General features: G+C 41.3%; 1 protein-coding gene across 1 annotated transcript in view; it reads right to left on the bottom strand.

Moving 5' to 3' along the window:
* grid2 (glutamate receptor, ionotropic, delta 2) overlaps nt 1–26,431 on the bottom strand; it is a 982,254-nt gene that overhangs the window by 81,626 nt on the left and 874,197 nt on the right. The window contains exon 13 of the mRNA XM_060851484.1: nt 12,921–13,116. Within this exon, the coding sequence (XP_060707467.1) occupies nt 12,921–13,116 (196 nt within the window). The remainder of the gene's footprint in view (nt 1–12,920; nt 13,117–26,431) is intronic.

Genomic DNA, 26,431 nt, shown 5'->3' with positions numbered 1-26,431 from the left:
CTGGTCCTGATTCTCAGACCAAGTTCTAGAATCCCCAACCAGTGGAAATAGTTTATCTTTACCTACCCTTTTTACTCCTATTAATATATTAAAGACTTTGATCAGATAACCCCTTAACATTCTAAATTCTGGGGAAAACAAGCCTACTTTGTATAATCACTCCTCATTACTTAAAATCTGAAGTCCAGGAATGTCAATTGAGGAAGTTAGATTGGAGACATTTGGACCGTTTTCTTTGCTGAGAAAGCTAACAGATTAGATTGCTGTTTTCAAAATCATGATAGGTCTGGTCAGAACATTCAGAGAGAAATTGCCCTTGCTTGTCAATGGCTCAAAAATGGGATGGCTCTGATTTAAAGTAATTTGCAAAAGAAGTAAATGTTGCATTAAATAAACACCTTTTCATGCAGCTGTTGTCTGGGTCTGAAATGCATTGCCTGGAAATGTGATGGAATGATTATTTATGTCAAAACAATGTGCAGAGTTATCAGGAAATGTCAGGAGAATGACATTAAAAGTTATGATGGTCATGTGGAGTCGCAAAGTGATGATGTGCTGAATGGCTTGTTCTATACTGTAACAATTCTGGGATTCTGTGATACTCCATATTGTAATGAGTCCTCAGATCTTTCAAATCCATCCAAGAAGATGGAAAGTGTTTGGTGTAATATCTCATCTGTATCAGCACCTTGCTCAATACTGGTGTGACATTAGTTTTTTGTGAGCAAATCCTAGAATAGGAGCAGATAAGACTGGATCTTACAGCCAGTACTGCGCAAATTTATATTAATGAAGGGAGAAAGCTTCCAGAATTTAATAGAATGTTCCTGAATTATAGCAGAAGCATTTACTGTGAAATAGGAATCGTAATGGCTAACATTATGTTCTACCCTGTAAAATTTTACTGATTATATTTGAAACAATTATGCATGCATGGAATTATATCACTACGAATTACTTCAAGAAATTCACTGCTTACAACTGTTGATCTGATAAACACTGAATTTTATCAGCTGTGAAATTTTTAAATGCTTTATCGCAAACAATGTGGTTTAAAAATTTGAGACAGCCAGTAATATATTTGCCTTCCTTGCACTTCACAAATTTTTCAGCATTATCAAATGGTGGGAAATCTTGACAGTCACAGTGTCAAAATGCTTCTGACAGACGTCAGTGGTACAGTATTCCACAATGGATTTTTACAGCATCTTTTTCTCACTGTTTCTTTAGGTTAAAAACAATTCTTCTGAGAGACTTGTCACTAGTAGTTTGCAGCCACCTTAGAAATGATTTTAGTTTCCACCTGTCAACTCTCAGCTGCTTGAGACTTGACAACCTGTCTTAACCAGCAAGCCTATTGTCCACTCAGGTACCCAATGGCTATACACTCCTCTCTTCAACTTCAGTTGCATAGATTTATCAGTAAAAAGTCAGTTATGTCTCGGCCAGAGCAGAATCTATGTTGGAAATCAACAGGCTGTGGTTTGTGTTTCATATCCCCCAAAATTCATTTGGCCCTTTCTTTATCCTTGGGGATGGAATGGCATTGGCAACATGCGTGAGGCCATGATGTAGAGTCCCCTGCTGTTACTGTGTGAGTAGATTGCAGTTGCTTGCCAAGTCCTTCTTGACATCTACTCTTTAAGATGCCCAGCAGGTTCATTTACATTGTTGGGGATGGTAGGTCGAAGTGCTGGACATTGCAGTTACTGTGCACCAGAGCTAATAGGCTGTGTGATAATCAACTGTGTCTTACACCAGTACCAGCGGTTATGGAATCTGAGTCTGAAACTTGCAATGACTTTGACAACTAAGATTGGAGTCAGACAAAAGGTTCATAGATCATCATATAATCCCTACGGTGTGGAAGCAGGCTATTTGGCCAACAAGTCCACACCGACCCTCCGAAGAACATCCCACCCAGACTCATTCACCTACATTTCTCCTGACTAATGCACCGAACCTACACATTCCTGAACACTATGCATAATTTAGCATGGCCAATTCACCTAATGTGCTCATCTTTGGACTGTGGGAGGAAATTGGAGCACCCACAGGAAACCCACGCAGACATGGGGAGACTCCACACGGGCTGATGTCCAAGGCTTGAATCAAAAGTTTTGGGGCTATTTTGGGATCATTTCATTTTGACAGTGCTGGACACATGCCTGAGAATTCCTATTGGGCGCTGAGACCACCAGGATATTTGTGATCCCATTGCCAGTGAGAACTTCTGAGGACCAAGAGTGATATTCCTTTGTCTGCTATTTTAATGCAGGATACAGAGACAGAACAGCAGGACAGAATGTTGTGGAGGAGAGGGAGGGGATTAGAGAAAGGGTGTGCCTTTCAAGCTAGCAGTAGAAGAGAAATGGGGCTGAGAAAGTGAGTGAAATCCAGGCAGTGGAACAGGGTCTGACTGGACTACAATCAGACTGGACTGTTGTTGAATCCTATCTCCTATCCACTTCTTCATGCTCACCCTCATGGTTTCAATCATAGTCCCCAACAGTAAATGAATTAAGAGCAAGCGTAGGTATATAACCTCTATTCACAATATCTTCTACTTCATATCCACTTTCCTGCTCTATCCTCATATTTTTTAATTCCTTTCATGTCCATATACTCAGCCTATTTCAGTGAGATGTCAATACTGCTTTCCTCCAGCTCCTCTCACTGCCCTTCTTCCTCATTCCCAGTGCCCTCCTATTGCTGTGAATGAAAGAAGGAAGTGAGTAAACTGAAGATGGATGAGCAGAGATTAAATAGATGGACAGGACTGTGAGACTCTTGAGTTATGCCACTTAACAGGAATGCCACAGTAATCTTGTAGGGGTTTGCTCATGAATGAATTCCTCTGAATAGTGATCAATCCAGATTTAAGGAAAAGATTGATAAATGCATGAGGGAGGAAGGAGTGAAATGAAATGCCGATAGAGTGAGAATGAAGTAAGATTGAAGATGGCTCATATACTCTGTAAACACTGGCAAAGTCCAGCTAGGATAAGCGGTCCTTTTGTGTAATTTATATAACCGGCAGTGCCTGAAGCTGAGCAAAACCATTTCCAATCTCAGTGTCTTGTATGACCATGAGGTTAGCCACCAACCCTTCTACTTCAAGACTGTTTGCTTCTCCATCCATAGGTCTCTCCATTGTGACCTGCATCAGCATGTCTACCACTGAAAACCTTACTCTTGCTTTGTTATCTATCCTCTATGCTGGACTATAACAAGATTTTCCTGGATGGCCTCCCATTTGTCACCCCATAGAAACATGCTCAGCGAATATTCTGTTGCCTACATTTTAATATGTACCAAGGATTGTTTACCCTTTCTATCTGTGCTTGCTGAGTGACATTAGCTCTCGGTCCAACAATATCTCAATTATAAAGTATTCTTGCTTTCAAACCCCTCCCTGTTCTCAGCCTCCCCTATCTCTGTACCCTTCTCCAGCCTTACACTTCTTGTAGAGCTCTGCACTCTTCCAATTCTTGTTGTGCGTCCATGATTTTATCCAATCTAGAGCCATAGAGTCATACAGCATCGATACAGACCCTTCGGTCCAATTAGTTCATGCTGACCATGCTCCCAAACTAAACTCCTCCCACTTGCCTGCATTTGGCCCATATCCCTCCAAATCTTTCCAATTCATATATTTATCCAAACGTCTTTTAAATGTTGTAACTGGATCTGCATTCATCATTTTCCCTGGTAGTTCATTCCAAACACAAACCAATCTCCGTGTAAAAGCGTTGCCCCTTATGTCCTTTTTAAAACTTTCTTTTCACATCTGAAAATTATGTCACGTTGTTTTGAACTCCCTTACCCCAGGGAAAAGATCATTGGTATTCACCTTATCTATACCTTTCTTAATTTTATAAACCTCTATAAGGTCACCCCTCAATCTCCTACACTCCGGTGAATAATGCTCCAATCTATCCAGCCTATTTTTATAACTCAAACCTTCCATTCCTGGTGACATCCTGGTAAATCTATTCTGAAACCTCTCCAGCTTAATAATATTCTTCCTATAGCAGGGTGACCAGAACTGCATCACATCACTGGCACCTGCTTTCAGTTACCTATAGTTCTTAAGCTTTGAAAACCCCTCTTCAACCATTACTGTCTCTCTAATTCTCTCTCCACTTTTGGATACCACATTTGACTAAGCTCTTGATCAGTTATCCTTGGAATCTCCTTCTGTGGTTCAATTTCAATAAATTTGTATATGCTTTATACATGTTTTATTGAACATCTTCCTTCAATAAGGTACTATATAAATGCAAGTTGTTCTTATTCTTTTATCCAGCTGCTACCACTCCTCTATGTTAAATTCCTTTAGGTTGGAAACAGGGAAGTGTAGCGCCCATTTAAAAAGGAAATTAGGCAAAATATTTCCTCTCAGAGCCTCTTGAGGCTCTGGAACACGATGAAAAAGCAGTGGAAGCAGAGTTCTTGAATATTTTTAAGCCCGGGGAATATAGATTCATGTTATGGATGTAGGTTTGTTCGCTGAGCTCAAAAGTTCGGTTTCGGACGTTTCGTCACCATACTAGGTAACAACATCAGTGAGCCTCTGGATGAAACACTGGTGGTATGGTCTGCTTTTTATTTATGTGTTTAGGTTTCCTTGGGTTGGTGACATCATCTCATGTTGTGATGTCATTTCATGTGGTGATGTCACTTCCGTTTTTTTTAGTTAAGCAAAATAATGAGAGATTGTCAGGACGAGGCAGGACGGTAACTTTGAGGTTACACTATGACTTTATTGAGTGGTGAAAGAGCCTTGAGGGACTGAATGACCTACTAACAGTTCCAAATTCACATGTTTGCAGTAATAAAGTGGTTTAGAAACCCATGCAGAATACAGAAGGACCAAGTGAACTTGGACTTTGACTGGATGGTTTGGAAGCTGAACAAGATACGAGGGAGGAAGCAACAACAGCGAGATGACCATGTCTGATAGAACGTCAGTGTCCCGAGTGGTCTGTCTTCCTGCAAGCAGTTACAGACGATGATCAACAAGACCAAAGATTCCAACACATGTGTGGGAAAAAAAAAGAATGTAATTTGCAAACTATGTAATGTGGAAATGTTACTGTGTGTGTATGGTTTTGAGTAAGTCATTGAGTTAGTCACAGCTGCACAGACTGTGGATAGACAAAGTTATAACTGTCACATTATCCAAAGCAAAAAGCACAGAGATAAAACCATCTTTGCATGGCTTTCCTTCTGCAGTTTGGCTGATCCTGTAGGCTAATTACACTTTGCCCTGCAAGTCCTGTTGATAAATGTGCATTAACTATTGATTGCTCCTCTATTTCCATGTTTTCTTGAAGTCTTGAATTAACAAAGAACTGAGTCATAGTATCAAGAATAGAATGTGAACCAATTGCTAGGAATTCTTCAGATTAATTGTATGGTTAATGCTGCAAGTTGTCGATCTGAAATACACTATCTGAAAGGGTGACAGAGTCAGATTCAACATGAGCCATTTAAAAAAAGAAACAAATTGGATAAATATCGAACGATTAATTGTTTTCAGCCAAAGGCAGTGCTGTGAGGCGGACTGGATAGCTCTTACAAAGAGCTAGCACAGATACGATGGGCTAAACGGCCTTCTCTTGCAGGAGTTGCATTAGTCTATGAATCTTCCTCTCAACCAACAATCAGACAAAAATTAAAATAAGAATAAATGCCCTGATCCAGCTAATATTAACTTCATTTTTCAAAGGTAAGAGAAAAAAACACTTGACTTCGGAGATTGGAAGGTTGAGATCAAATAGATTGTGACATTAAATCCCCAAGATGCAGGCATGCCTGAATGCAAACAAACCCTTTCCTATCTACTACCTCACAGTCCTCTCCTTTGGAATCCGCAAATACATTTAGCTTACTTGGTAATTCATTTTTAACTCTGTTTCATACCCCTGTGATGGCAGACAAAAATACGAGTGGGATTTTCCTCACAAAAAAAAGTGATTGAAATGACACAGGTATTTTGTATGAAAAATGCACATTTAAAACTTTTGCGGAGGTAGAGCTGAATGTGTGGGCAACATAATGGAGACTTTAACGCTTTATTAACTGTCCCCCTTTGCTCATTTTGGTTCATATTATGAGAGAATTTGGAGTCAGAATTTCTATCATGTGATTACACTGTAATTACATGCTTGGTGGGTGGTGAATTTACTGAGTTGCTCACCAATGCAAAAAGTATCTGGAGAGGGCCTTATGTGAGGCTTTCCTCATCTAATTCAGTTTACTAATTGGTCTATAATTGGCACATGTCCCAGGCAATATGTGGGAGCACATGGAAATTAAGTGCATTGTTTAAACAGACAGATCTGGGGGTGGTTGTAACCAGATAAGGAAGCAGCATCACATTGCTTGTTCACTTAACTGTCAGCTGGCATCGCTCTCTTTTTCCACAATCTGATACTTTGCAGAATGTCCACTACAGAAGAGATTGGAATACACAATCATGGCCACTCTCAAATCCTGGAGCATTGATAATATATGGTAAAATCCACCCATTGATTAGCAAGGTTTATATTGCGGCTATACTCACTGGAATCATTTGCTATGTCTTGGGTAGATTCACTGCCAGCACTACAGCATGGTGGCTCAGTGGTTAGCACTGCTGCCTCACAGTGCCAGGGACCTAAGTTTGATCCCAGCCTCGAGTGACTGTCCGTGTGGTGTTTGCACGTTCTCCCTGTGTCTGCATGTATTTCTTCCGGGTGCTCCGGTTTCCTCCCACAGTCACAAAGATGTGCAGGTCAGGTGAATTAGCTATGCTAAATGGCCCATAGAGTTAGGTGCATTAGTCAGGGAATGGGTCTCTTTGGAAGGTTGGTGTGGACTAGTTGGGCTGAAGGGCCTGTTTCCACACTGTAGGTAATCTAAGCAATCCTTCTTATTAATATGAGTCTAAGTGGGGAAGCATACACACACAATGCCTTCATCACAATATTGCAGTAAGGTTTATTAGATGGTACTCAATAGCTAGTTATATTATATCTTAGTTATGTGATGGTCATTGGGTGCGACTTATGAGTAAATACACATACATGGGCTGGACACTTGCAACTGCACCTGCAACTGAGAAATGCAGCAATGCACAAACCCATGGGCCAAGAGAACTCTTCATCTGCTGCAAGTAATGTCATTTCATCAAAGGTTTCTTATCGAAACTCTTTGCAAAACTTGGAAACTTTGCTGTGCAGACTTCATGCAACTGGGAAATCCTGGATAAATCGCTCAAGCTAAAACCTTGCAAACTTGATCATGTTAAGAAATGGCAGTGTGGCAGAACCTTTAACCCTCCAAAATGACTCAGCAACCAAGCAATCAAAAAGATGACACAGAATTTCAATCTGTTCAAGAAAATGATTGCTTCTTTTCTCACCTAAAGGGCAGTCTACAGCAAAGTTGAATAGTAACTATTATGGTGTCATGTCAAACTCTAGTTCAATAATATCCCCAGATACAATTGCAGAAAGAAATTATATTTCCACTTTGCTGTACAGTTATTACATTTTCAGTGGAGAATGGTCAGCAACATATTGTCTGGAAGTTTTCAAAAAACTGAATTAAAGTAAGAGAGTGTGCAACAAGCCAGGGTTTAAATATTGAAGAATTTGTCTCTAGTGGCATTATTAACATGTACAAGAGAAACATTTATAAAGAACATTAGATCTGTTCTAGCTGGCTTGGGTGCTTGTTAGAATTGGATAGGTGGTTAGCAAGATTGGCTTAACACCAACAAAACAATTTTTGACCCTCATTCCAACTGAGGTAGACGTAGAACCTGCCTCCTCACCCTATCTGAAGCAAAAATTATGTCACTTTGCTGTGAGTAATCATTGAGGTGCTACATTCAGGTAGGGGATTCAATGAATCAGTAGAACTCTTTCACGTCAGAGGGCTGTGTAGTGATTGGTACATTACATTTCTTCAAAGGCTGATATAGACAGATTTTAAATGCAGGAATCAAGCATTAAGGGGAAAGGGCAGGGAAGTGGAGTTGAGGTTGAGGAGATTAGCCATCATTACATAAAATGTTGGAGCAGACTCAATAGCCTACTCCTGCTCCTGTGTCATATAGCCTTATGGTCTTACTTAAGTACACAACAACTGGTTTGGTTACAATTACAATTCCCCCACTGAAATTGTAGAGATGAGATATCATTTGGAATGTTGATAGTCCTGTGAGATTTAGAGGAGGCTCAGCAGTCATAGAACATAGAACATTCCAGCGCACTACAGGTCCTTCGGCCCTTGATGTTGCACAAAACTGTGAAACCAATCTGAAGCCCATCTAACCTATACTATTTCATTTTCATCCATATGTTTATCCAATGGCAATGCCACATTATGTACACACTAGGAGAAAGTGAGGACTGCAGATGCTGGAGATCAGAGCTGAAAATGTGTTGCTGGAAAGGCGCAGCAGGTCAGGCAGCAAACAAGGAGCAGGAGAATCGACGTTTCGGGCATGAGCCCTTCTTCAGGAATGTACACACATTACGTACACATGTCAGGACCCACCATGGTGACTCTGATGTTCCTCCTTTGGTATGTCTTCAGATGGTTTGTGTCAGCTCTTGGGTGCCAACTGGTAGGTAACTTGCACCTAAGACGTTGCTTTTTGCAATGAATGTAAATTGCCTTTTTTCCCACTGGATTGTTCCAAATCCATGACCGGTAAAGCTTAAAAATGAATTGATCGTCAAGAATTCCAATGAGTGCTTTGACCACTGTACCTCAGGTGATAAGTCTGTGAATTGGGAAGTTAATTCCCAGAGAATCTACTTGAGGTGAGGGCAGGATTCAGGAAGACTCTTGACAACCTTTTTATCATAAACATATCTGTCAGGTAAATTTGCACATTAATAAGCCACTTGGGGGAGATACCAGGAGAAGGAAACTATGGGACTTCATGTCATGCCTTCTGGGATAGAATTGAAAGAAATGCAACATCTACATGTTTATCAGCTGAACAGAGAAATCATGCAATTTCGACATATCACAACTGTTTAGACTCTGAAAAATGTGACAGCTTCAACTTTAACTGCACCTTTAACTGCATAAAATGTCTCAACTATCCTTCATAGAGATGAAAACAATTACAACTTTAGTGAAAGAAGATTTAAAGGTGCAAGTTGAACAGATGGGAAGCTTTGAAAAGTAAGGAGAGGTAACAAAGCACAGGGTCCAATTATGAGTACTCCAATTGTGGACCAAGCGGTATTGCATCCACAGTGGAGTGAATGTTCAGTCAAATGTCTGGAGGGTAGACAGTGGAAGATCAGCACTTGTGAAAGGCTGTTGAATAAAGAAGGTGCAAGACCATTGTTGTGGGGGACAGAGTCTGCAGGGAAGGATGGTGAAATGGATTAATTACAGGATTGGCACTTGAGCTCACTGAAGGTAAGAAGTGGAGAGGAATTTAATGGAGCCTATCTGGTTGGGGATTACAGTTTTGGGTGAGTTTCAATTTCTGAAGGGCAGAATTCATGATGGCAGCAAGGAGCCCTTAGAGACAGTGGAATCCACAAGTGACAGATGATGATGATTGCTCTCAGTTGCTGTTGTTACAAATGAAGGCCGAGAGGCTGCACAATGGGAATAGGTGCTCTAATCAATGGCTGGTATGTCAAACCAAGCAGAACATCAAGGTTGGTACCCTCAAATAAAGGTCAAGGAGTCAACCAGGTACAGGAATGGTGATAAGAGCCAACATTCAGTGTTCTTTTAGTGACCTTGAACAAAATGCCTTGAGTCTTACAGATATTGAATTGACATGTCGTTAGCTAACAGCAAAATTGATTGAGGTATGCAGATTTGTGGAGGATGGGTAGATGATTGCATGCTTCAGAAAAACCATCCCCAGATCTATGAATGATGAATGATGCAGCTGACAACAAGGAAGAGATTTCTAGTCATACCTGAGGTAACTTTCGAAAGGCAGGAGGAGTAGCCGTTGAAGGTGACATGCTAACCTTTTGGGCAGGTAGTAGTCAGCCCAGGCCTAAAGTAAGGAGATGGATGTTGGAGGACTATAGAGTGATCGAGCAGGCAGGAAGGTCAAGAAAGGTGAGAAGGGGTGCCATGTTTGGCTGCAGTGACATTTGACCTAGGCAGTTCCAGGCATTGTGTGCTGAGTCCATACTGAAATTAATATTTGCTTCAGTGTAAGTGGTGATGCTCTGTAAAATTTACCTCAAACCAAATTGTAAAAATCTCCTTTATATTACAGAATTGCCATCAACAATCGCCATACAACCATTGGCATTCCTCTTAACATATTCCAGCCACCTCCGCAGTTTTTTAAAATCTTCAGTGCTGGTGTTTCAAAGGAATCAGCCCTGTGATACAATATAAGTCAAGCACAAATGCATAAAGTATACATACAAAATAATATAGCTCTCGGCCTTGCAGAACGAGCAGCATCATAAATAATGTATCATCAGTCATGCCTGTCATTTAATGATGTGCTACGCATCATTCACTTATAATAGTACAATGTATTTAATGACAGAGGACAAAGTCGGTACTATCACAGACATGTTAACTTAAAAGTTCTGTGTATTAAGCAGACGTCAGTAATAACTGAAGCTACCAAATGATATAGGACTGGCAGAAATCCTAAGACTCTTGAAATTCTTGATTCATTCTTTGGAAACATCAAGATATTAGCTTCTAGCTTCCAACTCCAAGATAACTTAAAATTCTGCTGTTCACCATGTGCTTCTATTGCCCTGTCTCCATAAACCCTCATGCCTCTTGTGTAAATCTATCGATCTTAATCTTGAATGCACTAACAACTGATCATCCATAGCCCTCTAGGTAAACAATACAAAGCCTTAAAGCCATCTGAATGAAGAAAATGTTCTTATCTCAATCCTAAATAGCAGACCACCCTGTCCTGAGATTACAACCTCTAGTTTTAGATTCTCTCAAGCAGAGAAACAGCACCTTAGTTCCTACCATGTTAAGCCTTATAAGATATGGGTGGCACAGTGGCGCGTTGGTTAGCACTGCTGCCTCACAGCGCCAGAGACCCAGGTTCAATTCCTGCCTCAGGTGACTGTCTGTGTGGAGTTTGCACATTCTTCCCGTGTTTGTGTGGGTTCCCTGTGGTTTCCTCCCACAGTCCAAAAATGTGCAGGTTAGGTGAATTGGTTGTGCTAAATTGCCTGTAGTGTTAGGTGAAGGGATAAATGTAGGAGAATGGGTCAGTGTGTGGACTTGTTGGGCCGAAGGGCCTGTTTCCACACTGTAAGTGATCTAATCTAATTGTACATATTTCATTGAGACAAGTTCTCGTTCTTATAAACTCTGAAGAGTACAAACCTCTTGTCAACTGAACTTCTCAACTCATTTGACTGTATGTAAATTGAGTTTTCACCAATCTTCTGCCAAAGTTAATCCAGCGGACTAAGAGAATGTGCAATGAATTCTATCCCTGAGCTGCCTTTGCAATCCATATGAAACAGTTAGGGATGTCTCCTGCTCTGTATAAAGATGAAACAGTTGTTCCTGAAGCTACAAATTCATATCAGCAAATTACTTCTTCCCCCCACTGTCCTAAATCTATCCCTCAGTTCAAAATATTCCAACGCACTAAATTTGTCAAGCACAGTGTGTTAATGATTTGGAGATGCCGGTGTTGGACCGGGGTGTACAAAGTTAAAAATCACACAACATCAGGTTATCAACCACCCGATGAAAGAACAGCGCTCCAAAAGCTAGTGCTTCCAAGTAAACCTGTTGGACTATAACCCAGTGTTATGTGACTTTAACAGTGTGTTAAGGGAGGGTTTTCTTGAAGTTTGCAAGAAATCACAAAGGAAAAAGCATAATAGATAAACATATAAATGTTTGCATATAAAAGAGATTGCATTTTACTAAATTGTTATTAGAAACCAATGACAATTCAGTAAAGACATTCTTTAAATGAGAAACGTATAGTTAGGTAAGAATACTTAAGGCTTAGAAATGAGTCACTTGCCCCAACATATCTATGTTGACCTTAAGTTTCATATGAGCCTTTTTCCACCCCTCTTCATCTCAACCTATCAACATATTCTGCCCTTCCTTGTTGCTTTGTGTGTATTATCAAGTTTCACCTGTAATGCATCTATGCTAATAACCCTCACTGTCATCTGTAGCAGTGAATTCTACATTCTCTGAGTACAGAAGTGGATCCTGAATTTACCTTACTAGTTTAGGTGACTATCTCAGATCATTCTTCGGGCGTCTCTTCAAGAGAATTAGAATCACAGCTCGTTCACTTTTCCTGATTGGTACGATGTCCTAGTTCTGAAAACATTCCGGTAGATCTTTCTTGCATCTCCAGTGTGTTATATCACACAGATTTGAGGCTGAGTTAGATTTTTAATCCATAAGGGAATCAGGGGTTATGGGGAAAAGGCAAGAAAGTGGAGTTGAGGATTATCAGATCGACCATGATCTCATCAAATGGCAAAGCAGACTTGATTACCTGACTGGTTCCTCAGTCATATGTTTAGGACATAATATTGTTGCTAACGAGGGAGAAAGATAAGGAGCAGAATGTGGGAAAACTGAGAAGTGACCATTTTAGTTCTATTATCATGGCCTTTTGCTGGAAGGCTAAATCATGGCTGACCACTTTCCCTTTCAACTGAAAGAGTGATGTTGTACGTGTGATTACATTTGAATGAAGAACACTATCTGTTTCACAAATGGAACAGAAAGGGCAATAAAATAATTGAAATCACTGCTCAGGGCGAGATTCAAAGTCCAGGTATCTAGCTTCCTGTTTGCAGTTCTCAGTCTCCCAAATACAATCATTAGCCAGCATACAACAATCCCATACTGAGGAGAATAATCTACAATTGATGGAAAGACATGAAAGAAATGTACTGTACCCTTCGAATGCCTTCCTGGGAATCCTTCACCGATGTTTCTGTGCCGTTACCTTTGTTGATCATCCTCCACATTTGGGCGTACATATTGTCCCTCTCAAAGGGGTTCATTCCTTTCACACGGACATGCTCATACACTGCTGACTCCATTACTGTGCCGTAGGGAATGTCTGTTTGCTTGGACAGATCTTGCAGGGACCTTGAGTTGAGAGAAACAACAGGATAAATAAACATGGCCGCATTAAAAAAAATAAATCCTACTGGCTCAGTATAAAGTTAAGTGTGGATTACCCATGTCCAAAAACCCTTACATTTCACTGAAGGACAACTGTAAGGCACAATAGGTTTATATTTGATTGATGAAATGTTTTGTTGATCTTTGAAGTACTTGATTGGGAACCAATGAGTAGAACTTTCAGTTGTCAATGCGGCACAGATAGTTTTGCAAGGCACATGCCAATGGGGTCAAAGAAAGACCAGTTGTTGGATTATAGTACATTCACAATCTCACAGTAACATAGACGCATAGAGATATACAGCATGAAAACAGACACTTCAGTCCAACTTGTCCATGCCAACCAGATATTTTAAATTAATCTCAGCCCATCTGCCAGCTTATATCTCTCTATGACTTGATAAGAACTTGGTCTACCTGGAACTTGGTCTTGGTGGGAAATTTCCAGGCAGAAGCAGATGTCTCAAAGCGTTCCTGAAGCAGTTAAATATTTCAGTTCGCTCATAGCAGTCTCTGCCTTGTGATGGACCAAAATGGGAAAGGCTCATTTGGGAAGAAACTAATCACATTGAGAGATTTTGTACGTAACATGCAGAGGGAAAGTTGAGTTCATATAGGGAAAGCATAAATCTCCAAACAGCTCGATGACCTGACCCTTCAAGTATAACTGTGCCACCCATCACGCCCCCAACGTGTGACCGAATTTGCAGATCATGCATTGACCTTATCAGCTACCTCAGAATCTATCAAGCAGGAGTGAAGCCAGTCAACAAAAGACCATAGAAAGAGGAAATAAATACAACACTGCAGGGAAGGAGGTAAAATAAAAGGATTCAACAACTTGAAGTGCTGTCTTCTGCTTACACAGGTGAGAGATCCATTGATGAAGCCCTCATCCAGAGATTTGCTACCTCTGGTCTCAATTGCTGTAAGATGCCCTTGATGGCTATCACCAGGCCTGAACTGTTATCCTCAGCTCATGCAATACATAGTTACTAATACTCCAACTCATTCCTAGTCCTATTCACCTACATTGGTTCCCACTCTAAAAATACCTCAACATTAAACTATCAGCATTGTGTTTTCAAAGCCCTTCCATGACCTTGACCTGTCATAGGGACAAGTGTAATGCCCTCTAGCATGACAACTCTCTGAGATATGTCTGTTCATTTAACTCTTGTCTTCACTGTGTTTGATTTTCACTGCTCCACCATGAGTGGCTGGGTCTTACCTGGGCCTGAACTCTGGAATTCCCTCTCTAAACCTCTCTGAGCCTTTGCTTCTGCTTCCTTTCGAAGTTCCTGAAAACCTTGGTCCAAGCCTGTCTTAACATCTCCTTATGTTGCTTGATGTCTAAATCTCTTTGATAACTCTCCTGTGAAATGTTTTTTGCTTTGTAAAAGGTGCAATATAAATGCAATTATTGTTGCTGTCACTATGAGGGGTGTTAGAGCAGGCTGCTTTCCCTCTTGATTGGTCTGCAATGGCAACCAAAGAAAGAAAATGGATAAATGAAAACTCTTTGATTTCATTTGCTTTATTTACCAATCATTAATCATTGTCATGGATTGGACATACCATAAGACATTAAGAATTAGGAAAAGGAGCAGACTGTTCAGTCCCTTGAGCCTGCTCTACCATTCAATAGGATCATGGCTAATCTGACATTCCTCACATCCAATCTCCTGCATTTCCCCAGAACCTGTCATTTCCTGACTGATCAAGAATCTGTCTCAGCCTTCAATGTACACAAGGACTCTGAAACTCCTTGCCCCAGAGAACTGTGGGGACAGCTAATGCTAATAAACAATGCTAATATCAGTCTCAGAATAAAGGGTCACCAATTTAAGACTCAGATGAGGAGGAATTTGTTCTCTCAGAGGGTTGTGAGTCTTTGAAACTCCTTGCCCCAGAGAGCTGTGGGGACAAAGACTCACAACCCTCTGAGAGAACAAATTCCTCCTCATCTGAGTCTTAAATTGGTGCCCCTTTATTCTGAGACTGATGTTAGCATTGTTTATTAGCATTAGCTGTCCCCACAGTTCTCTGGGGCAAGGAGTTTCAAAGAAACACAACCCTCTGAGAGAACAAATTCCTCCTCATCTGAGTCTTAAATTGGTGCCACTTTATTCTGAGACTGATATTAGACTCTTCATGAAGGGAAACATGCTCTCAGCATTTACTCTGTCAAGCCCCTTAAGAAGCCTATACATTTCAGTGAGATCACCTCATTCTTTTAGCCTCACAACCTGTTGAACCTTTGTCTAAATCCATGTTCAAGTTGACGTTCACCCTTAACCCACTTTCTGATCCAACAATCATAAACTTTCTTCTTCACACACCACTAATGGAAATCTTTTTAAAAGTTACAGCAGTTTTCAATAAGGCATGACGTTTTTTTAATCACAATGTACATGAATAAATTTTATGAACAATGGAGCTGGCCTGTAAAATTAATTTGATATTAATGAAATGCTGCTAACTGATGAGGCAGCAGAATTTTTAGGCCAAACCTTTTTAAAAATGAATTTTTATAAACGTCTTGATGAAATATTTTTAGCTTCTACCTTCACCCATATTCATATCCTTGACTTCAATTTGCTTAGTACAAATATTTTTAAAAGTGATTCCATTTCAGTGTTTTGCTGTTCCTTGTACTTCTTTCAACTTAGGGGACTTGATTTGTTCCTCATAATGTAGCGGACATGATCCTGGGCAAATGGAGTGCAGATTGGTGACCACTTTGGGAAAAATTTGCATTCAGTCTGCAAGCATGGTCCTGAGTTTCTGGTCAATGCATAGTTTGATAGTCCCTCTTGCTCTCTCACTGACCTCTATATCCTTGGCCTGCACTAATGAAATTTAACACAAGCCTATGGTGTCAACTCAAGGGAACGCCACACTTTTAGTCCAATGAGAAGTCATTAGACTTGAAGCGTTAATGCAAAGATTAGAGAGTCATAGAGTCATAGAGATGTACAGCACCTTCTGTTCACCTCGTCCATGCCGACCAGATATCCAAAATAAATCTCATCCCATTTACTAGAACTTGGCCCATATCCCTCTAAATCCTTCCTATTCATACACCCATCCAGATGCCTTTTAAATATTGTAATTGTACCAGCCTCCACCACCTTCTCTGGTAGCTCATTCCATACATGCACCACTCTCTATGTGAAAAAGTTGCCCCTTAGTTCCCTTTTAAATCTCTCCCCTCTCATCCTAAACCTATTCCTCTAGTTCTGGACTCCCCCACCCCAGGGAAAAGACTTTGGCTATTCATCCTATCCATGATTTTATAAACCTCAATAAAGTCACCCCTCAGCCTCCAAAGCTCCAGCCTATTCAGCGTCTCCCTATAGCTTGAACCCTCCAACCCTAGCAATATCCTTGTAAATCTTTTCTGAACCTTTTCAAATTTCCCAACATCCTTCCTATAGGAAGGAGACCAGAATTGCACACAATATTCTAGAAGTGGCCTAACTGATGTCCTGTACAGTTGCAACATGGTCTCCCTACTCCTATACTTGATATGCTGGCCAATAAAGGAAAGCATACCAAATGCCTTCTTCATTATTCTATCCACCTGCGACTTCACTTTCAAGGAACTATGAACCTGAACTCCAAACTGTCTTTGTTTAGCAGCACTCCCCAGGACCTTACCATTAAGTCTATAAGTCCTGTCCTATTTTGCCTTTCCAAAATGCAGTTCATCACATTTATCTAAATTAAACTAAATTAAACATTAACTCTATTTCTCTCTTCACAGATGCTGCAAGACCTGCTGAGCCTCTACTGCATTTTCTGCTTTTATTTTTACCACCTGTGATTTTGCTATCAAACTACACTGACTGAAAACTATTTTCCTGTCAATTCACTGTCCCTGGGTCAGCATCCCTCCCTTCAGCACTGTGGATGTGTCTACAATCTGGGGACTGGTCATGGTTGAACAAGACAACTCATAGGTAGAAGCTTTGAAGAGGGTACAAAAGAGGTTTGTTCATAGAATTCCTACAGTATGGAACAAGGCCATTCAGCCCAGCAAGCCCACACCAATTCTCCGGAGAACATCTCATGCAGACTAACCCCACTACCCTATTCCTGCATTAATCATGGCCAACCCACCGAACATGCATATCTTTGGACTGTAGGACGAAACCAGAGAACCTGGAGAAAACCCACGCAGACACAGGGAGAATGTCCACACAGACAATAGCTGGAGACTGAAATTGAACCCTGGCTGCTGGAACTGTGAGGCAGCAGTGCTAACAACTGAGCCACCATACCACCCTATATTAGGATGTTGCCTGGATTGGATTGGAGTGTATTAGCTGAAAGGAGAGTTTGGACAAACTGGGATTGTTTCGTTAGAGCATTGGAGGCTGAGGTCGAGTTTAGAGGGGGAATCTCATAGAAACTGCAAAATTCTGACAGGACCAGACAGAGTAGATGCAGGAAGAATGTTCCGAATCATCAGAGAGTTCAGAACCAGGGGTTACAGCCAAAGTGTAGGGGGTAGGCCATTTTTGAGATTAGAAGAAATTTCTTCCCCCAGAGAGAGGTGAGCCTGTGGAGTTCTCTGCCATGGAAGCCACTTGAGACCAAAAACATCGATATTTTCAAAGAGGAGTTAGATATAGTTCTTACCTCAAAAGGGATCAAAGGGCATGGGGAGGAAGTGGGAACAGGGCTCTGAGCTGGAAGATCAGCCAGGATTATTTTGAATGGTGGGGCAGGTATGAAGGGCCAAACTGCCTACTCCTGCTCCTAATTTCTGTGTTTCAAGGGTCTCACCTTAACGCTGCTCAAATTCACTAGCAGTGGGCATCTAGTCACCCCAGGGGTGGCCCAGTTCAGGGGATCGAGACAGAATACCACTCTCAGGATCCTTTATCCCTGGGAAAGGCACTAAATTCCAGCATATCTTTCACAGCTGGAGGTGGGAGGGCTTTTCCATGGGCTCTGCCACCAATGGGCTAGACCCCTGTCACCTTCATTAAATCCCAACGTCAGGCGCAGTGATGTATTTCTTCAAAAGAAGTCTGGTCTACTCAAAGTGAGAGTTGACAAGGCTCCCATACACAATACTAACCTACCAATGCCAAACTCACGGGGCTGGATTCTCTCTAGCTCTAATCCTGGCAAATACTCCTGCTCAAAATATCAACCTATGTTTTCTTTCCTTCTTCCACATCCTTTTAACATCTGGAAGCCTAAACACTCCTCACGATGAGACCTTGGTGTTTAAGCCTGGACAGCTCTTTCCGTTATCAACTCCTTTGAGAGGGGCAGGGCACCTCAGTGAATGGTGCAGGTTGTAACCCCAGCAGTTGACTGTCCTTTTGACCAAAAACTCAACCATCAGCCACCTTAGCTTTGGGCAGGGTGCTGAGTGGGGCTCATATGAAAATTCTGACGCTGATGGAAGCATTGCTGTTATACAATCTGGGGGTTGCTGAGTTCAGTTGTGTCTTTCTGCATGACTTCAGAAAGATCTGCCAAAGCCAACACAAAAAGTCATGGAAATCTTCATTGCATACTACACCTTGCGCAAAACATGTTTTCAGAATCTTTTGCAGTAGTTCTGGAGAAGAGCTGGACCTCACATACAAATTTAGGCCCATGAATTTTACTCCTATTTTTCAAGCTTTTGAGAAAGGTTTTAAACTGAAACTGGTTATCTTGGGGGTCAAGGACTCTAATCAGAGTCTATTGACAGCTTTTGGACACAATTTTCTTTTGAACTTACCCAGAAACTGCAAATGGTTTCATATAGTTATTTCCAAGTCAGTTTCTTTTATTTAGAATTGACCTGCTCACAGACAGTCCATAGGATGTTCTGGTTAAACATACTAATTTGCTTCTTCATAAGTCCACTTTTAGCTGTATCAATGAAACCACCTTGTTATCGCTCTTGAGTGTACAAATTAATATTTTTATAAAGCAACAGAAAATGTTTTTAAAATGCATTTTGAAATGATCTCTCATCTTGCTGGCTGAGTTTGTGTTCATTAGTATGCAAATGTAGCTCAAGAACGTTCAGATTGCTGAACGTGCCCTCAGTAGGCCCTCTATTGTGTGGCACAGTTTGTACGGTTACAGACAGACATCAGAGAAGAATACAGAAGAGAGTACCATCACTTATCACCTTCTCCATCTCTTCTAGGGGTATGCTTGCTGCTGCTACTCTTGTGTGCAAACCAACTTGAAACAAATTTCAGGACATCTTATACCTTTGTTCCACACTATCTCCTGGCCATTTGTTATTCCTTAATTAAAATAACAATTCAAGGTCAAGTTGAGAACTCAACTTGCCTGTGAATTTGATTTTCTCCTCAAGGTTAACTTCATTTTACTCACTTACTTCTGAACTGTCACTCATTGATGAGCAAAGAGATGTACCTGTGCTCTGAGTCACTAGCCAGAGGAGCTGGTGCATTCATTAAAAATAAACTCTCTATTAAAGTTCCATTATAACCACCAAAAGGATGCAGCTCGCATTTTTATTCCTGTTAATTTGTTGATGAGAAAGAAATGTGAACTTGTTGTATTCATTTCCTAATTGGGTTTCCTATCATAAAATTATATTCAAAGAAATTTAACAGCCTTAGGAAATGTGGCCTCATATACACATTGGAGGATAAAAAGCACACCAGGCACAATTTTCAGGGGAAAAAAATGCTCATTTTCTTCTGATGCCCCAGCTAGTATTTATCCTTCAATAAACATCGCAAAGAAACTAAGTTGCCTTATTTTCATTCATATTGCTATCTTTGGAATCTTGCTGTGTACATATTGGCTATCATGTTCCCCACAATGGTGATTGTTTTCTGTACGGACTTTGTTGGCCGTATCAGACTTTGGGACATATTGAGGTTGTGAAAGCCTCAATGTAAATGCAAATTGGTTTTGTTTCACTGAATACAACACTGCAATAGTCCACAGAAAAAGCTGGAGAGATTCGGCAGGTCTGGTAGCATCTATGGACAGAAAAGCAGAGTTAACATTTCCGGTTTGATATGGCTCTCCTTTAGAACTCAGGATTTTCCAGCATCCACATTATTCTGCTTTTATTACAGTAGTTTACATTGGTCTGTAATCCTTAATGTTGAGTTGCAAGGAATAAGAAGGTACACAAGTACACACTGAAATGAAACAGATGAATACTGTAAACAGTCACCCTTTGTTTTTTTTTCAATTGTATTTTCTGTTTCTTATGATTCATTCTGTTTTGCTGTTTTATTTTCATATCCTGCTCACATAACCCAATAACCCTTCAGAAGTTCGAAATAGCATTGGATTTGTTTTTTCTGTAAGTTATGCAGCACGGTGGCACACTGGTTAGCACTGCTGCCTCAAAGCGCCAGAGACCCAGGTTCAATTCCTGCCTCAGGCAACTGTCTGTTTGGAGTTTGCACATTCTCCCCGTGACTGCGTGGGTTTCCTCTGGGTGCTTCGGTTTTCTCCCACAGTACAAAAATGTGCAGGTTAGGTGAATTGGCCATGCTAAATTGCTGGTAGTGTTAGGTGAAGGGGGGAATGGGTCTGGGTGGGTTGCTCGTCGGTGTGGACTTGTTGGGCCAAAAGGCCTGTTTCCACACTTTAAGTAATCTCATCTTAATATTTCAATCCAATTTGGAACAATAAAAATATGTTTTCCATAAATGTTAGGTAAGGGGTATATGTAGGGGTATGTGGGTATGGGTGGGTTGCGCTTCGGCGGGTCGGTGTGGACTTGTTGGGCTGAAGGGCCTGTTTCCACACTGCAGTAATCTAATCTAATCTATAAATGTTGCAGGTTTATTGTTCAGGCAATTTATTGTTCAGAATGGATGTTTCCTTCGATTAAAGGCATGAAAACTAAAACTGAAATGAATATGTAAATAGGATTTTGCCATTTATTTTTCTAATTGTCAAGGTTAGGATTCTGAGTCGGTTCAAAATTTCACTTTGATCAGTCTGAAATTCGAAACTTCCAAACATAAAGTTGAATTTTATACGTAAGAATTGGCATTTACACAGCACCTTCAGCAAAATAGAACATCCCAAAGTGCTATGTCAGTATGAAATCAGACAAATGGTGACTTGTTGGCCAAAGCATGAGACGTTCAGACAGATGACAAAAAGATGCAAGCCTCAAGGAGGATCTTAAAGGAGGAGAGAATATGTTGAGAGGTGGAAATGTTTAGAGAAGGAAATTTAAGGCACAAACAGCAGAAGGCTGGGGTGCTAAAAGTGGAATGAAGGAGATGGATTATAAAGTCAGAGTTTGGGGAATTCAAGGTCTTCTGAGGATTGGAGGGCTGGAGATAGCGACAGAGTCTAGAAGAGGCATTTAATATATCATGTTGTGCTACACACGTCTACTCGTGCAGAAAAATGCAAAATAAATGATCAACTCCCACATCCTTCTGTTTTAATTCAATGCATTTGCTCATCAGCTTCAGGGTGGCGAATTGCCATTTTTGGTTGCTTAATCACTTTTGATTTAGTGCCAGATTCCACTGAATTAAATGAACTGCATTCTAATGTCACAGCAATAGTTCTCCCTACCTCCAGAACCCTCATGATTTTGACAAATTCTCTCAAGTCTGCTCAGGTTAGAAGTCCTCAACTCTGACATTATCCATGAACCCATTTCTATTTGTATTCACTTTGCCTCCACAAAACCATAAGACTATAAATATTTGAGCAGAATTAGGCCATTTGGCCCAAAACGTATGCTGTACCATTTGATCATGGCTGATGTAACCTTTCATCACCTTTACTAATCAGTGAGGTAAACTGTGCTCAGGACCTAAATAGAAATAGAGGATGAAGCAGAAAGAGATGAGTGAAAGAATGGAGTGGATGCAGTGATAGATGCATGTGAGATTTGCTAAAGGCCACAGTAGATGATCTCACTTTGTTCATGATTTGGAGATGCCAGTGTAGTGTGCTTCCAATTAAACCTGTTGGACTATAACCTGGTGTTGTGTGATTTTTCACTTTGTTCAGGTTTTGTGGTTTACACTGAGAACTGCTGGATGTTGTGGTTGCGATTGATTTTATTTCAGAAGGGTGAAGAATGAGCAAGACCATGGAAGGGATTTGGAACAGTGCTTAAAAATGAAGAAGGGATTTATTGATCAGTTTCCGAGAATTTTGAGTCAATCGGTAAACTTATAAGCTTTGAATGTGGCAGAAGCACATGGATGCAAGCTTCTGAAGTTACAAATAAATGAAATGCAAGATTACTCTTTAGTAAACATTTAATCATAGTTCCCAAACAAAAACTCTTAACCTGACAATAATCGGAGACACTGACACCAGGCGAATCTTTGCGAAGTCTCTAAAGCAGATCTTATTCTCACATTTCTCATTACTGTTCCATACTTTTAAACTTAAATTCTAAGCTAACTTCAAATAATGTTTGAAGGGGCGGCTCAGTGGTTAGCACTGCTGCCTCACAGTGCCAGGGACCTGGGTTCGATTCCAGCCTCGGGCGACTGTCCGTGTAACGTTCACACGTTCTCCCCGTGTCTATGTGGGTTTCCTCCGAGTGCTCTGGTTTCCTCCCACAGTCCAAAGATGTGCAGGTTAGGTGAATTGGTCATGCTAAATTGCCTGTAGAGTTAGGTGTATTAGTTAGGGGGAATGGGTCTGGGTGGGTTGCTCTTTGGAGGGTCGGTGTGGACTAGTTGGGCCGAAGGGCCTGTTTCCACGTTGTCGGGAATCTAATCTAATGTTGATGTTGCTGCACACCTCCTGTGCAGCTGTAACCTTGTATGCCTCATTCTGTCTAAGCATTTATGATCTGTATGTTCTTATTTGCTATGATCTAACTGTACTGCTCACAAAACAAAACTTTTCACTGTACTTAGGTACGTGACTACAATAAATCAAATCAAATCAAATCATATCAAATACCCTTACAACTCTCTGAGATATCTAACCTTTTTGGATACTTGTCTCTTTTACAATGTCAATTTCTTTTGTTCTGGCTCTGGTGGCTTAGCTTCAGCTGCCCATGCCCTGAACTCTAGAACTCCCTACCTAACCTTTTCCATCTCTCCCGTTTATTTCACTCTCTCATCCTTAAGGCACTCCTCAAACTCTCTCTTTCTCTGACTAAGACTTCCATCACTTTGGACGACAATGGTTCAAATAGATACATCTCCATGACCTGGTCGGCGTGGACCAGTTTGGGCCAAAGGGCCTGTCTTCCTGCTGTAGCATTCTATGACTCTCTGACCTTTTCAAGGGCAACAGGGGATGGGCAATAAATGTTGGCCAGCCAGCGATGCACACAAAGAATTAGAAAAACGTGTCTCAATGTCATTGCTTAGAATCCTGTGGAGGATGGAGTTTCAGGCATTGGCTGGAGAACCTGAGTGGAGTGTGCGTTCTCATGGTGGTTAAAGAAAGTGCTACCAGGGCACTTTGAAAGCTTCACTTAATAGTTTTGATATCAACTTTGAGTCGCAGAAGAAGCTCACCCAGGTTTGTTGCACTGATGCATTAAGAGTTGGTTAGAAGCTGGGAACTCTTAAATGAGTAGCACATCTCCTGACTCCACAAATATCTGTCCAGGAGTGTGATGGAATACTCCCCACTTGCCTGGATGGGTACAGCTCCAACAGCACTCAAAAAGCTTGATACCATCCAGGATGAATCATCAGGATTGATTGCCAAGTGTTGATGTTTCCATGCATCAGCTGACCCTGCTCTTCTAGCCAGGTCTGGATGGCACTGACATAGAATCATAGAGGTCTATAGGCTTTCGGCCCATCGCATCTGTGCCAGTCAAAACCACCACCTTACTATTCTAATCCTATTTTCCAGCATTTGGCCCATATTCTTCCACCCTACTAATCCCCTGATACAGAGCATTATCCTCCACCATTTCTACCAGACCCCACCACCAGAGATATATGTTTCCCTCCCCAGCCCTTTCAGCATTCCGCAGAGACCATTTTCTCTGTGACTCCCTCATCAGATCGCCCCTCCCCCACCAACCCACCCTCCTCTCCTGGCATCTTCCCTTGTCACCGCAAGAATTGTAAAACCTGTGCCCACACCTCCCCACTCACCTCCAGCCAAGACCCCAAAAGATCCTTCCAAATACGACAGAGATTTTTACTGGACGTCCAAATACCTCATCTACTGTGTCTGTTGCTCTCAATGTGATCTCCTCTACATTTGGGAGACAGGACGCCAACTTGCTGAATGTTTCAGGGAACATCTCTGGGGCACATGCACCAAACAACCCCACTGCCCTGTTGCCGACCACTTTAACTCCCCCTCCCACTCCTCCAAGAACATGCAAGTCCTGGGCCTCCTCTACCACCAAACCCAAGCCACCTGACGCCTGGAAGAAAAATGCGTCACCTTCTGCCTTGGAACCCTCCAACCACACATGATCAACATCGATTTAAACAGTTTCCTCATCTTCCTTTCCCCCACCTTATCTCAGATCCCAACCTCCAACTCTGCACCGCCATCCTGAACTGTCCTGTCTATCTTACTTCTCACCTATCCACTTCACCCTCCCCTCCGACCTATCCCCATCACCTCCCAAATGCATCTACCTATCGCCTTCCTAGTTACCTCACCCCACCCTCCTCTTTATCTTGCAGCCCTTTCCCCTCCCACATTCCTGATGGAGGGCTTATGCCCAAAACGTCGACTTTCCTGCTCCTTGGATGCTGCCTGGCTTGCTGTGGTTTTCCAGCACCACAATTTTTGACTCTGATCTCCTGCATCTGCAGTCCTCACTTTCTCCACAGCCTTGTAAGCCTTGGTATCATAAGTGTACATCTAAATTCTCCTTAAATGTTATGAAGGTTCCTGCTTCTACCATCTTTGGAAGTAGTGAGTTCCAGATTCCCACCACTTTCTAGTTGAATTTTTTTCCTCACATCCCCTCTAAACTTCCTGCCTCTCTCCTAAAATCTATGCCCCCTTTGTCATTGATCCTTCCCCCAAAAGGTAAAGATTCTTTTCATCTACCCTGTCTGTGCCACCCCTCCTTATACTTTCACACATTTCAATCATGTCCCCGCACAGTCTCTTCTACCCCAAGAAAAACACCTTGAGTCTAATCCATCTCTCTTCATAATTAGAAGTCACCAGTTCAGGCAACATCCTGGTAAATCTCCTCTTCACTCTCTCCAGTACATCCTTCAAAGGAGCTTTTGTTAGTCATTGCAATGTATTTTGTAGGCAGTGCACTCTTCTGCTACTATGCATTGGTGGTTAAGCGAGTGGAACCGGTACCAATCATGCAACTGCTTTGCCCTGGATGGTGTCCATTGGCAACTACAGATTAAGAAGGTAGTTCACCACCACATTTCAAGGGTAGTTCGGGATGGGCGATAAATGCTGGCCTGTTTTAGCTGATAACTTATTGGATTTAAAACAATAATTCTGTTTCTCTCTCTGCAGGCACCTGCTCAGTTTCTCCAGCAATTTCTGTTTTAGTTTCAAATCTCCAGCATCTACAACGCTTCATAAACTCTCTGGGGAGACAGTTATGCATCAATGGGCTATAATACAAATGCTGGAGAGGATCACAGGAAAACTGGGAACAGCTGCTGGAGTTATAGACATCTCCTTTTAAAGCGTTTTGTAGTTGGTTCAATTCAATGAAGCACAGTGTTTCTCCATGATACCCTTTGGGAGCAAGAACTACAGATTCTCAATCCCACACCTGTAACATATCACACGATAGGTACTACTTAACCTTTCCTTTCAACATTTTAAAATGCCTCATGCAGCACTTAACTAGGTTTAAATATACCAAAGGTAACCCAAGCTGAGAAACATGTTGGTATTCCTAGAATGTCAAAGAAAAAAAAAAGACCAGAGCATTAAGTGTTGTGAAAAAGCACTTTTTATATCAACCTGTTATCACACAAAGTAATAAGTGGGGCTTGAGCTTGGATCTCTGAGAGATAGGGACACTACCACAGTGTTACAAGAGCCTGAAGCAATAAATACTTGCATACAAACATGGTAAACTCTTTGTCAATGTCAGCTCTACTTTTAGACCATGAAGCAATTTTACTTTGCAGCTGTTTTAAGCTATCTGGTATTACACATTGTGGAAAAACACAATTCTAGGAAGATTTCAGAATTCCTTTGTAAAATACTTGTTTTATCGAGGTGACTGCTATTTGGTTAATAATCTAATTTCCGTCATTTTCAAATGGAATTCTGTGTTCGGGAGGTCAGTCCATTCCTGTGAAAAACGTTCTTTTGAATTTTCTGCAGAGATGCATGTCTTTTTGAATCATTA

This window comes from Hemiscyllium ocellatum, chromosome 36, assembly GCF_020745735.1.
Source record: "Hemiscyllium ocellatum isolate sHemOce1 chromosome 36, sHemOce1.pat.X.cur, whole genome shotgun sequence".
Lineage (NCBI taxonomy): Eukaryota > Metazoa > Chordata > Chondrichthyes > Orectolobiformes > Hemiscylliidae > Hemiscyllium > Hemiscyllium ocellatum.
The sequence above is the reverse complement of the archived record's forward strand: the minus strand, read 5'-3'. Positions and strand labels throughout refer to the sequence as shown.